General features: G+C 42.9%; 1 protein-coding gene across 8 annotated transcripts in view; it reads left to right on the forward strand.

The window, feature by feature from the left end:
• Positions 1-13,093, forward strand: part of Cadm1 (cell adhesion molecule 1) — a 314,576-nt gene extending 301,483 nt beyond the window's left edge. For all 8 annotated transcript variants that reach the window (XM_046438620.2, XM_058577099.1, XM_046438621.2 and 5 more), the window contains 2 exons: positions 8,002-8,133; positions 10,128-13,093. In XM_046438620.2, coding sequence (XP_046294576.1) covers positions 8,002-8,133; positions 10,128-10,246 — 251 coding nt within the window. In that variant the 3' untranslated portion in view covers positions 10,247-13,093. The remainder of the gene's footprint in view (positions 1-8,001; positions 8,134-10,127) is intronic.
• The last annotated feature ends 1,181 nt before the right edge of the window (positions 13,094-14,274 follow it).

Below are 14,274 nucleotides of genomic sequence, written 5' to 3' on the forward strand. Positions count from 1 at the left end.
GACCAAGGCCCTGCTCGCATGTGTGAATTCCTAGTCGGGGAGACACACTCAAGATATGAGTTTGTTTCACACAGTACCCAATGCTGGGTCCAGGGGGACCTGGAGATATGAAAGTGAGGACTAGAACAGGAGAGGTGGAGGGTAGTTCAGGAAAGCTCACCTAGGAAGGCAACTGGAAGTGGAAGGCCTGATGGATGAGAATGAGTAGCCTTGGGAGGATTCTCAGGAAAATCAATCCTGTGCAATTGTTAAAGAAGGGTTGTTAGTCTCCATTTATAAATGAGGAAGCCAGGCTCCAGGGGCTAAGTGATTTACTTAAGAGACAGACAAACATGGGTCCTCCTGCCTCTAGAGGAAATAGAGGAGTTTGTTTTAGAAGGTTTGCCCTTCTGGTGTGGAATCCACAGCCACTCTGGGGTCTTTGGGAATCCTGTTTGTCTTGCCCCTTGTCATCTCAGCGTGTGCCTGTAGGGAATGAGGAGGAAAAAGTCAGGCACTCCACATATACAATCAGATGTAAAGCCACGTGCTGAGTGACCTGGAAAAGTCTTTTCTGACATCAAATCAAGCTCCTTCCCGCTCAGAGAAAAGTTAAACTCTGCTCTGATGTTTTAAGTCCACAATCCCATTGGTCCCCCTGAGTTATGGATCAGTGTTCCCCTGAGTGGTCCTAAATGCCATAGGAAAGTGATGGGTTAGAAAAGGTTAAAACAAATTTCTTCTTTAAAAGTTCAATTCAGTAAATTCGGTAAACTAAAAAAGTGAAATAAATAAAATTTAAAAATAAATAAATAAATAATCACATTGAGGTTGATGCCAGCTCGTCTGCAACCTTTCCCAAGCATAAGTTTGAACTTCATCCTAGTGCCGATCTTTCTCATAATCCAACATGCTACCCTTTCACCATGGGGAGGAAGGAGACCACCAAATAGGAACTTTCTTTTCCAAACTAAAAAAGTTGGCAGGTCCTAATGCAAAGTGTAGATTCGAGTTCTACAGGTTGGACACTGCTTTGGGGTGACTTCACCATATTCATTAATCCATCTTCCTCACACCCCCAAATGCCTGAGATCCACTGAAGCATCTTTCTGCAGAGAGAGATTCTAGTGGGAATTGTGTGTTTGGAAATACTTTACAACTCTTTCCTCTTTGTCAGGTGTCTACTTCTTTAAGGAAAACTCTGGTGTCATCCTCAGTGCCTTTCTGTTTCTTAAAATGGAAGAGGCAGTTGCACTCCCAAGTTTGTATCGTTATGAGATGAGCAGAGCCAACTTGTAAGCTTGGCTTTTGGTCTCTCTGGAAAAGCTAAATGCCTTGGGAGGATTTGCATCCTGTTGCCTCAATCAAGTAATTTCTACTGTTGGTTAAACTAAATCGAGTAGCTTGATAAGGGAGAAAAATCGACATTAAAAAAACAAACAACACTTGTTTTCATATTTAGCTGACAACAAGTATTTCATATTCCTGATACTCAAATGGTATACCTGAATCATAACTTGAACCAGATGGCCTTCAGCTGCCAGGCCCACAGCCTTGACTATCATAGAGGACAGAGAGGCTGTTAGTTACACTGGTGTCTGTTCCATGTAAGTGAAAAGAGTTTGGTGACTTCAACTCAGTATTTATTGGGTATCTTACTATGTGTGAACAATGCTGAGTATGCACTACAACCCTTCACCCTAAAAAGCTGATAATTATTTGCCTTGGGTCTGTGATAAGAACTAGAAAAACCCTCCTTCAGCTTTTACATAGAAGATTTAAATTTTGCAAGCATTTACTGAGTCCCTGTGATACGTCAAGCCCTAAGCCAGATAGGCGCTTCCATACTCAGCAGCACATTGGCTTCTCGAAGCAGCCTTGGGCCGTGTATAATTGTGTTCAATGCTTCAGAGTGCCTGAGTGGCCTGCCTGAAGTCACAGAGAAAAGTAATAAAGCTCAATTTCCATCCCAGATCTGATGGCAAGTCCAGGGCACTTTCCCATGGGCCATGTAGGAGATGAGCTCCTAACTCGTCCCCTGTTTGGACCATTTTCTGGACAGCAGCGTAGGCAGAAACAGTCTAAGAAAGCCTGAGTCTGATCACTGAACGATGTGCAGCCACGATCTGCATGCAGGACTTCTAATTTAAATGAACACATACTGAGCTCTGGGTAGCACAATGAGGATGATTACTGCAGTTTTCCTTTAAGTAGCTTAACATAGTTCCTTTGAAATGTTAGTATAGCTGCAGCTACACTGCTAGAATTGATTGCAGCTGACGGGTAGTACTAGATGCTTGGGATGCTATATGGGAGTCTTCATGGTTTTCTTGCCTACGTTTATTCTTTCCCTTCCATTTTCTAAGACAGAAAAGAAAGGTTATGCTGCATAGAGGCTAGTGTGCTCCAATATATATTAACATCTTAATGGGAAAGCTGTGCATGTACTGTATACATTTACTACTCTCTGACAAGAGGGAATTAAATGTCAGAAGGATTTGTAGCATCTATAATTGAATTGGTGCTGAGAAAAGCAAATCTTAAAGAAGAATAACATATTAGGATTAGCAAATAATGTGGCATTTTGTCAGTGCATGCCATTCAGTTTGTTCCCCTTCAGTAATAAAGTTGTGCTTTTTAAAATGCACACTTATTTTTGTTGCCATAGATGAGAGCTTCAATAGGTGATGAAAATGAGTAGCTACATTTTTCAGATGGTAACAGGATTTTTGTGTATGTGTTTTAGTTTTTGGTCTGGCCTTTGCTTTTTGTTTTGTTTTGTTTTGGTTTTGTCTTTTTTTTTTTTTTTTTTTTGTGAAGTCAGATTTTTGTTTTTGCTTCAGATTTGGAAAATCCACTGCCAGACCTTTTCCTTTCTTCCTAGCAAGAAATAGCAAATGACATCATAGTCATTAAGCTTTTTCTGAGATAGACTAATCCCTACCAGCCTGAGGAAGCCAGAGGCAGCATTTCTATTATAAACACCAATTCTAAGAGTTTTTAATTAAACTGACTTGTCCAGCAAGACCTCAGCTGAACCAAATGACAAAACTGTTGCAAAAAGTCAACAGTTCTAACATTTTCTCAGCTCATCCACGAATGGGGGAAGGTCGAGGATCCGAGTAGTGTAATAAATCGGAGTAGGAGGACTTATAACATTAGAACCTCCACATTTTAAATATTTATCTTTAAGAGGAAACCCTTAGTAGTTTATAACTTATGAAAAGAATAAATACATGCATTTAAGAAGAGTGGTTCGCTCTTATCAAGTGAGCTAAATGTGCCTTAAAGCCTGCACCAGGAAGTCTGAAGAGTGATGAGCCAGTGTGGCATGGCTGCCGTGCGGTAGCTGTGTTTCACTGTGTACTACGGTATCACACTTCACTCCTCAGAGGTAGAAAAGTTGGTGTACTTTTGGTAAAAGGACTGCCCTTGGGCTCTGTATAATCTGGCTTCAGAGTGGGCAGGCTGTAGTCACAGTAAGGCTCCTGCCCAATGGACCGCTCTGTCAAAGTTCCTCCTTGCCAGAGGCTTATCTAATATATACTGGCCATTCCCTGGTTGTCTTTGAATCCCTGCTTTGGCTGCTCATGTTATGAGTCCCATGCCAGGTGGTAGAGTAGCCATAGAAACCAGGATCCTGTTCAGAGAGCCCTGCTGACCACAGGCAGCATGGTGGCCAAAGTGCTGTATTAAGGATAACTCTTGTCAAATGGTTTAAGGAGTGAAAGCAATCAGAAAAGAGAAGAGTCCCTTATGGGGAGGGAGAAGGAAACTGAAGTTCCAGTAGTAATCAATTTTCTTGTCAGGCCCTAGGGAACTACTACCCCCAAAACTTCCCCCTCCATACTCCTTATTGCTCATGAAGAACGGATCAGGCCAGGTCAACTGGCCCAAGGTAAAGAAAGCTGAGCAGTGTGGGGCATCCCTCTTGGGAGTTTCTTTAAGGTATTTTTTTCCCCTACAATTTCTAAGATGCTAAAGTGAGCCTGGGGTGGTTGAAACTATGACCCAAGCATTAGTAGCCAACTTAACATTCTGCAAGTGGCTTGTCAACTCTCACCTGAAGCCAAGTTGTTTCAGCTTTTTGCCAAAAGAAAAGCTAACTCACGAATACTAATCAGCTCATGATGTGTCTGTCACACTTAGAGTTGTAGAAGTGACTGCAGGATGGGACAGAACAGGCAGGAAGGTTGTACCAGAACTGAGAGTTATCATGAACATCTCCCAGCATTTACGGTATCATCTAAGTCCAAATTATTCAACCACCAATTCTAATTCACTTGAAGTCACATGTGAGATGATTTGGAGGTGAGATTCTTAACTCCATGTGGACTGTGTTGTCCAAGCATGCTTGGTTCTTCGAGGCTGGAATATATATACCAAGCAGAACTATGGCTTCACTTCTCAGGATGATGGAGGCAGAGCTTAGACTCAGAATAGAGACACTCTTACACCTGCTACTAAGCAAGAGGTACAATGTAGCCTCTTAGGAAACAAGAAAACATGACTTTCTAAACCGAAGAAACGTCCGTTTGCCAGAGGATCGGGCATGTTTAGAAGTGCTTTCCACTCCACACTTATTTTTCAGTTGAGAAGCTGGGGGCAGCTGTGGAGTCTGCCTCTGGATTCTTTGTCTGCCTGACTCAAAAAGGGAGTCTGAAATCTGGAGAGCAAGTTCCCAGAAAAGCCGCACTGACCAGGACCTTCATGAAAGGGTCTGCTTCCCCAGAGGAGCAAGTTCTTGCTGATGGCAAAGCCACAGCCTTTCTGCTTATGAGTAGTCTCTCCAGGAACTGGTCAGCTCTCCTCTTGAGAAGAAACAGGAAAGGTCAAGGGACCAATGGACTTTGTTGGAGACATGCTTCTCTGGTGGTCAATATTTCCTTCAGCCTCCGGTTTTCCACCTCCTCGGTCAGCACAGTTCCTTCTCTGTAGCATCATGGCTGTCATGTCATATCATAAGTGAGGCCCCACCCACAGGTGGACACAGTTCTTCCCTGGTGGTAGGGAACCTGTCACCGGGCCTCCTTGAACCAGTCAGTGGCATTCTAAGGACCCTCACCATCCACACATGGAAATGAAGGGAGTGAGATGAGTCCGGAAACAGCTCTGCTCTTCATGGGGAGGACACACTGTGACAAGCACATATGAAGAGGCACAACTCCATTAATTCCTCGCACAGTAAACCCAGGAGGTGGGAGTGGGAGAGGGGAGAGGCGGTAAGGAGCACATAACTGGCAATTCTCCCTGTAAATTAAACATCGGTTACCTTCTGTGTCCGTTTGTAGTAATTGAAGGCAGGAAAAATGTCTTGGTGATTAACTGGTGGTAGTAAACTTTCTGATCAAAGTGAGTATCAGAAGATAGCTAGAGAGATTGCACTTATAAATAAGTATCTACAAAATATGTATGTCCTTGAGGGTGGGGAAAATAACTAGAATGTAGGTATTTAATTTGGGTTAAGAGCATATTTAGCTCTAAGTTCATGGGCAGCAAAGGTCAAGTGAATAGTTTTGACTCAGAAAATTAATACCCTAGTGAGACATTTTTGGTTTTGTTTTCAGGAGATTATTTGTTTTTCTTTGTCCCAGACCTCGCATGCATACACACAGGTGTTCTTTCTCTCTTTGGCTGGCTCTTCTTAGACTTCTAGAATGATCATGTGCCTAGGCATAGGGGAAGCACTCTTTTAACAGTGGACAAGAGAGTGCCTTCCCACAAGCGGGTTACAGTGTTCTGTCTCGGGCAGCTTCCAGAAGTTCCTCTCAGTTCTCAGTCTTCCCGGGATGGGACCCCTCCTCACTTCTACCCTGTAGAGCGTCTTTCCTCAATATCATGGTATCACTTTGTCTTCCTCATGTAATTCTAAGGCAGACGGGGTTTGTTAAAAACACAAACTTCAATAGGTCTGAAGGTCACCGCAGCCGGACATTAGTTAATTCTCATTCCCACAAGATCCCTACAGCTCCCTAAGGAGAGCACTACTGGCTGGCATTACTGTTACTTTTGACTCCCTGTGCACACTTTTGAATTTGTGCACGTCAGGTGCACGTCTCCAGTGTGTAAAGCACTCTTATCCAGCAGACACCTCAAATCCAGCAGCACCCCAAGGAGACTGCGCCTGTTCAACAAGCTGTTGTCTCTAGAAGGAAAAGAATTTCCGTGGCCAAGTTCTGCCTGCCTGAAAGGACTTTCAAGACAATGGAGGCTGTAGCATCTGTGATCAGCAGCACTTTCGGCTGAGAAGGGAGATTCCTCGCCACCACATTTCAAGTCGAGCTTATTAGACATGTTGCTGGAGGGGCTCGCACATCACGGAGCGGGCTAATTGGCTGCAGTGCTCTCTGCCTCCAACCCATCTCCATTCTCCAATTAAACTCCCATCATCCTGTTGTCCTGTGCGACCTGCTGCTGCCTCTGATTTGGCATTTCTTTTGGGTTTGGGATTTTGGTTTTTCTGTACTCCTTTCAAAGGTAACTTAATGAAACACTTTAAATACTCCCTTTTTTAATTTAAACTCTTTTAATTAAAGCACTTTTCATGGAACCCTCAGTCACGAGTTATTTCCCCACATCCTTCAGTACTTAATCTCCAAGCAGAATTGGAAATATCGATAGAAAGTGTAAATCATGCCCTCCTGCTGAAAGCGTTGTATCAGGTTTCGGCTCAAAAGAGCACCATTACCTTTAGCTGTCACGGATCTGTACACTTGATCGATAAACTTCAAATATTATTAGAGGTGGAGGCTTCAGAGATTTGCTCTGTTCTTTGGAGAGAGACAGAGATAAATCTTTCTTAGAAATTGACTTGAATTTGCACTCTCGGTCTTCCTGGTGAAATGCATTTCTCTTAGGCGTCCAGCAACTGCAAGGGGGACAGATTTATAGGCCATGTGCTTCTTGTACTGAAAGATTTAAATGGTAAATCCTTCACATATGACTTCACAAATCATGTAAAGTTAAAAGATTTTTACCGTTTCTGTTGCTGCTGTGCTTAAATTGTAAGGTACAGCTAGTAAATCATTTTAATGGAGGTGTCGTACTTGACTCAATAAAAAAAAGACAATGGTTTAGCTTCCACTCCAAAATGTTAATGTATTAATCAACGGGAGAATAATTGTTTTTTTACTACATTATAAATCTCCGGTGCCATTAGGATTTCAGCAAGGGGTGATGTAGCCACGTTCCTAAATTAAAATTGTTTACACTGCCATACATCCATTCTGCATCGCCATAGCTCATTCTGGGTTCATTCTGGAGTTGTTCCCCAGCCAAACATGTCGTTCCTCAGTCGGAAGAAGACATCCTGAGGGAGGGATGCTTATAAAGGAAAATTAATTGCATCGTGAGGTGTTAAATAAATAAAATAAAAACCGTCTGTGGCAATGGACAATCATTCCTTGCTGTCTTTTTTGAAATAGGTTTTTAGGTTTTTAAATTGAGGTTTACTCCCTCATACATCCTAAATGTAGCAAGCAGGTCACTTGTCTCTGGTCTTATAATCCTTGTTTTATCTCCAGACTGCTGTGGCTTTTGAGCTCTTGCTTTTCCTGTGCTTATGCCATCAGGAAATAAGCCACTGGGCAGCTAGAGAAAGATACTCTGTCCTCCCCTCCACAGTTCCTGTGATTGCCTAAAGGTGCCATTCAGGGTGCTCTTAAATAGTTAGGTCTGCCTCCTTAATTAGGATCTGCAGCTGGATACAGATAGAGTGAACACCAAGACTAGGTCAGGACCGGATAGACTCCATCTCTCCCATCCCTGCCTCCCTAAGCTTGTTTCACTTGCATTAGTGCTCCTGTGCTGCTTATAATGAAATTGCCTTGTGGGGAGAACAGATCAATTCAGTACTGGACAGGTCAGTCTGTTCACCCAGTGTAACTTGATCCATCTGGATTGTTCTCGCTGGCTCCTCCATTAAAAAAGAAGGTGATCTTCTGACCCTGGAGGCAGTGTGGCCAGGGCCTCTGGTGTCCTGTAATAAGCTCTACATCCCTATTCCTCTTCTGATTTCAACAGATTCTCGAGCAGGTGAAGAAGGCTCAATAAGGGCAGTGGATCACGCTGTGATTGGCGGCGTCGTGGCCGTGGTGGTGTTCGCCATGCTGTGCTTGCTCATCATTCTGGGGCGCTATTTTGCCAGACATAAAGGTAAGCAAGGTGCTTTGGCAGGCAGGAGCCACATGTCACCACCTCCCCTGCATTTGGGGACTTTACAAGGTTGTCCTTGATAGGCAATTTGGCATATGTGGCCGCACAGCCTTTCTGATTCTGAAACTGTTAGAGAAAAAAAGCAGAAATTTTAGCAGCTGCTGATTAGGACTCTGGGAGTTGATGAGGAACACTCCTTGATTTGGATTTTCTCTAAATATAAAGCTTTATAGAGTTGTTATTCTCCAATCCATAATTGGGGATAAAGTAAAAGCGATAAAGTAAGGGGCTGGTGTGCAAGGTGTGGTGTGACCCCCGAAGGACAGACGTGCAACAGCATACCCACCACCTGTCATGCTCCAGGAGGCGGGTAAACTAGCCCTGCTTGCTCACCCTGAACTCTGGGTAACCTGGTCACGAGCGCTCTAGAATACTTTCCTTGGTGTGATGTGCCCAGGTTAAAGAAAATCCTTTGCCTTAAAAGCCACATAAATATGTATTTTTAAAATTATCAGGGCAATTGATTTAAATTGCCATTAATCATCACACTTAGCAACTGTGCAGTCTGGATGGGCAATCATCTTTTCCAGTGCTCCTCCTCTCTGCCCCATGCTGCTCTGAGCCTCTTCTCCCCTCCTGGTAATTTATTCTTCCTTTTCTTTGTCGGCCCTTGTCTTTCTCGGTTGTTTTTCTCAAGCACTGGGCAATGAGCTTGCAGGGCTTTCTAGGCGCTTGCATACTGCTTGATTGTAACCTGGGTTTGGGGAAAGTCCCTTGAGCACAGCAGTGGAGGTTCAAGGTACTTGACAACCGCCTTTAGGATACGAAGTGTCCGTCTCAAGCATAGAACAATTTGGGACTCTCAGAGCTATCTGGCTGAGAACTCCGGCCTCTCAGTGTTTAGCTTGACAGAGCCAGGGAGGTTAGGCCAGGGAGCAGGGCTGAGTCTGAGCAGCAATGTTGGAGGACCAGGGGAAGAGGGTGTGTGCGTCACTACAGACCAAGAGAGGATACAGGAGGGAAGCACTTGACCGCCCGCTTTCTCAGTTTGTCACTTTGAAAACCAGAAAATATGGCAAAATGTTTCAGCCTTTTTAAATACAAATAAGTCTGCAGGGATATGGTGTACTGTGGGAGGAGGTCTATTGATTGTGCCAGGCAATTTAAGTTCTACCTACATACTATACTGAGGTGCAGTCCTTGTCTTTCTCCATGTAAACTCTTGGGCTTTGGTGATACGAGTGTCACCAACTCTGTAACGTTCTGTCTTGTCATTATAAAGTGGCTGTGCCAATTAGCAAATCCATGAATCCGGGTCCGGGCTAGAGTTACATGATGAGAGAGAATCACTTGTTCATGGAGACAGATCCGAAGCCCTTGATTCCAGCCGTAACAATGTCAAATTATTTCTCAATCTGGAACCCCCCCTCTGAAATGGAAGGCATAGGAAAATAAAACCTATACGTGCAAGTTGAAGCACATTCTCACCTATGGATAGTCAATGATGATTCATGAAGCCAGGAGACTGTTGTGCAAACAGACAATTGGAGATGACAGTAGAAGCGTCATCGGGGCCCTAATTCATTTATTGGCTAATTGCTCTTCCTTGCTTTGGTCTTTAACCACGTGCGTGCACATCTCTTGTCATTGGTCCTTGGTGTTTACTGTTTACGCGTTAGTCAGCAGCTCTCCAGCTTTCTGCATTTTAGCTCCCACTCACGTCTTCTTCTGCTGACATCCTCTGGTCATAATCACTGCTCTAATGTCTCATTTGCTGAATTATATCGCAGCGGTTCAGTTGGAGTGGTGCCTTTGGAACCCCCGGATCCCCATTTGTCTCACCCACCTCGCTCTCTTCTTCCAATTGTTTTTTCCCCCTCTGCTGCCTGCACACCACTTCGGCTGATGATGGCCATAAAGCAAGTTGCCATCTCTGTACCACTTTACACAGAGGCCATCAGACAGTCACGGTGCTTTACCCCTTCATCTTTCAGGTACATACTTCACTCATGAAGCCAAAGGAGCCGATGACGCAGCAGACGCAGACACAGCTATAATCAATGCAGAAGGAGGACAGAACAACTCCGAAGAAAAGAAAGAGTACTTCATCTAGATCAGCCTTTTTGTTTCAATGAGGTGTCCAACTGGCCCTATTTAGATGATAAAGAGACAGTGATATTGGAACTTGCGAGAAACTCGTGTGTTTTTTATGAATGGGTGGAAAAGTGCGAGACTGGGAAGGCTTGGGATTTGCTGTGTAAAAAATGTTCTTTGAAAAGTACACTCTGCTGTTTGACACCTCTTTTTATTTGTTTGTTTGTGTTTTTTATTTTTATTTCTTCCTACCAAGTCAAACTTGGGTACTTGGATTTAGTTTCAGTAGATTGCAGAAAATTCTGTGCCTTGTTTTTTTGTTTGTTTGTTGCTTTTTTTTTTTTTTTTCCTTCTTCTTTTCCTTCGTGAGCATTTTTTTTTTTTTTTTCCCAAATGAGTTTTGGATTTTTTTCCAAAATCTCCCATTTTGGAATTTACCTGCTGGGATTCCTTAAACTCTTTTCCTCCCCATTTTTGTTACTGTTTTTACTTTGATTTACTTTTGAGGTAACTGCTTTCAGTTCCAAATTCAGTTTCCTAAAAGGAGAACCAGCACAGTTTAGATTTCATAGTTCAGAATTTAGTGTATCCATAATGCATTCTTCTCTGTTGTCGTAAAGATTTGGGTGAACAAACAATGAAAACTCTTTGCTGCTGCCCATGTTTCAAATACTTAGAGCAGTGAAGACTAGAAAATTAGACTGTGATTCAGAAAATGTTCTGTTTGCTGTGGAACTACATTACTGTACAGGGTTATCTGCAAGTGAGGTGTGTCACAATGAGATTGAATCTGTCTTTAATTCTGTGTCTGTAGACGGCTCAGTATAGATACCCCACGCTGTCCAGAAAGGTTTGGGGCAGAAAGGATTCCTCCTTTCTCAGTGCCCTAAATAGACCCGACAGGTGAGGTCTGTTTCTTTTATAGAAGTGGACAAATTTGAGTTGCCACAGGAGGGGAAGTAGGGAGGGGGGAAAGACAGTTCTGCTCTGGTTATTTCTGTTCCAAATGATTCCATCCACCTTTCCCAATCGGCCTTACTTCTCACTAATTTGTAGGAAAAAGCAAGTCCGCGTGTTGTGCGAATGACTGAATGGGACAGGTTTTTTTTTTTTTCCTTTGTGCTTAGTTAGGAAGACAGTAGGATGTGGCCTGCATGTACTGTATATTACAGATATTTGTCATGCTGGGATTTCCAACTCAAATCCGTGTGAAACTTTCATTCCTTCAGATTTGGCTTAACAAAGGCAGGAGGTGCAAAAGAAGGGCCGGTATTGTTCTCACACTGGTCTGCTGTCGATCTCAGTTCTCGAAAGGTCAGAGCAGAGGTGGAAAAACAGCATGTAGGGATTTTCAGTTACTTAATCAAAACTCAAATGTGAGTGTTTTTATCTTTTTACCTTTCATACACTAGCCTTGGCCTCTTTCCTCAGCCTTAAGAACCATCTGCCAAAAAATTACTGATCTCGCATGATGGCAGCCATACTGCATAGCTACTCAAATAAGTTACCTTAAACATATCTTAGATGGGGAGCCTTGGGAAAAGGTAGAGGAGTCAAGTTACCATTTACATTTTTTTAAAGCGATGTGGGGGTTTTCACTGAAATGCCTAGGAAATCTAGAAGTAGTCCTGAAGGACGCAAACGAAACTCTTACCATATGTTTTGGTAAGGCTCCAGACTCCAGATAACAGTCCCTATGGAAAGATGGCATCAAAAAAAGATAGATCTATATATATATATATAAATATATATTATATAACATTTTCAGTGAGTAATTTTGGATTTTGCAAGGTGCATTTTTACTATTGTTACATTATGTGGAAAACTTACGCTGATTTATTTAAGGGGAAAAAAGTGTCAACTCTTTGTTATTTGAAAGCGTGTTTATTTTTCTTGTCTTTATTTTAACCTTTGATAGAACCATTGCAATATGGGGGCCTTTTGGGAACGGACTGGTATGTAAAAGAAAATCCATTATCGAGCAGCATCTTGTTTACCCCTCTCCTATCCCTAGGCACTTAATCAAGACAAAAAGCCACAACGAACATCCCTTTTTCAATGAATTTTATAATGTGCAGCTCTATTCCGAGCCCTTAGCACCCATTCTGACCATAGTGTAACCATATCAAAGGGTGAGAACCATTTAGCATGTTGTTGAAAGATTTTTTCAGTTGTTCTTTTTAGAAAAAAACAAAACAAAACAAAAACAAAAAAAATTAAAAAAACAAAAAACACTACCATTGCTCACAGAATTGGCATCTCATTTTCGGGACCTCCCATCTTTCTGTTTTGAAAAGTGTACAGTAGTGCAGTGTTCCTGATGTAACTTTATGGCTTACAATGTTGACATGTCTCAGGTTCATGTGTTTCGATTGGTGTTTTCCGTCTCAGGTAGATTGCAAAGTGTAGGCCCCACACATTGGAAAAAAATAATAAAAGCAAAAACAGGAAATTATGGATTTTAGTTGTATATTGGTTAATGTATTTTTTCTTAAGTATACAGTGCACTGTTTGAAATGTATTGTTGAGTATTACTTTGTACAGGTTGATCACTTTTTTTAGAGTGAAGAAAGAACAAACTTGTTTTTTTGTGTTTTTTAAAGGAATATAAAATAATGAAGGATGTATAATTGATGCCAAATAAGCTTGTTCTTTAGTCACACCAACGTCTTACTTTTCCCTCTAGGCCAGTTCTGTTTTTAAGGTGTACATGGACAATGTTACAGTGTAAGAAACTCCATATCCATATGTTCCCATTTGCATTTTGTATTGGTTCATGTATACCATTTTTACAAAAAAAAAGAAAAAAAAAGAAGTACTATAAAATATCTGTCTTCTTAATAAAAAAATTAATGTTACAAAGTGATCCTTTCATCTCTTTATGGACTTCTTATGGACGCCTCAGCCTCTGGTCCCAGCTTCCTCCTTAGGACCCAGTGTGGGGACCCAAGCTGGCGGTATGAGCCAGGAGTGGCTGCCGGCCGGGTTTCTTGGAATTGCCTCCTCTCTCCTCTGCTCATCCTTCCTGTCCTTATCCTTTTCTCCCCTCTCTGTGGACAGGTGAGCCAGGTGCCTGGCTGAATGGAGGCGCCTCCAGATGGACTTGGTGATCTGTGCAGGTGTGCGGGACGCAGCGGTGGCAGCCAGGGACAGACACTCCTGTGGATCCGCCTCCCACCCTCCCCTCTTTCACCCACCACCCCACCAACTCCCCTGTGTTGCCTGCTCCACCTGTCTCTTATTTTGGGATTTCGTGTCTTAACGATTCATTCTGCCTCCTTCATCTAAAGTTCTCTCTCCTTTCACAAAAGCAGTGCGAGCTGCCGAGAAGTGATGTGGCTGCCTGCGGAAGATTATTCTCACTTGTGTTTAGGTTGCTAGGACTTCCAGGCCTGGGTGACAGCAGCATCCAATCTGTCGTCATCATCCTTGCCTTGCAGGCTGAAGTAAGCAATGACTACACACACACAGTCATGGTGTCTAATCTTACAAATGAGCAGATAAGATCTAACCAGCCCCTAAGTGCCCTCTCCCACCAGCCGTGGTTGAGTCCCCCTTTTCTCTCTTAGTCAGATAATGGGGAAGGCTCTGCTCTGACAGAAAAGGTAAGCTCCAGAAAAGAGAAAGGCTGTGTCCGTCACTTCTTCTTAAAACCTGGCCTGGTCCTTTGCCTTCATTAAAAAAAAAAAAAAAGCAGATATGCAATTATTGACCACCTGCTATATATCAGGCATAGTGAGGGGTATTCTGAAGCGGTTTCCAGAGTATAGTCAAGAGCTGGATCTTAATAAGGACAGTTTAGCAAAGAAGGAAATAAGTCAAAGGTGCAGAGGGCAGTAAGCGTAGCCAGCCTGATCATGTGTGTGGCAAAATGGGTGAAATCACCCATGTGTGGAGGGTGGAATTAGCCCTGTGGCTGTCCTTGAAGTCCAGGCAGAGGTGCTGAGATCAGTGGCCTGTCCAGCCTTTGCCAAAGGAAAGAGAGCACAAATTGATCATAACTCCATACAGAGACACACGTGAGTGATTTAGGGTAGCAAGCAGGAA

This window comes from Marmota monax, unplaced genomic scaffold (genome assembly GCF_021218885.2).
Source record: "Marmota monax isolate L192 unplaced genomic scaffold, Marmota_monax_Labrador192_F-V1.1 WCK01_AAM20220418_F8-fsc00081, whole genome shotgun sequence".
Lineage (NCBI taxonomy): Eukaryota > Metazoa > Chordata > Mammalia > Rodentia > Sciuridae > Marmota > Marmota monax.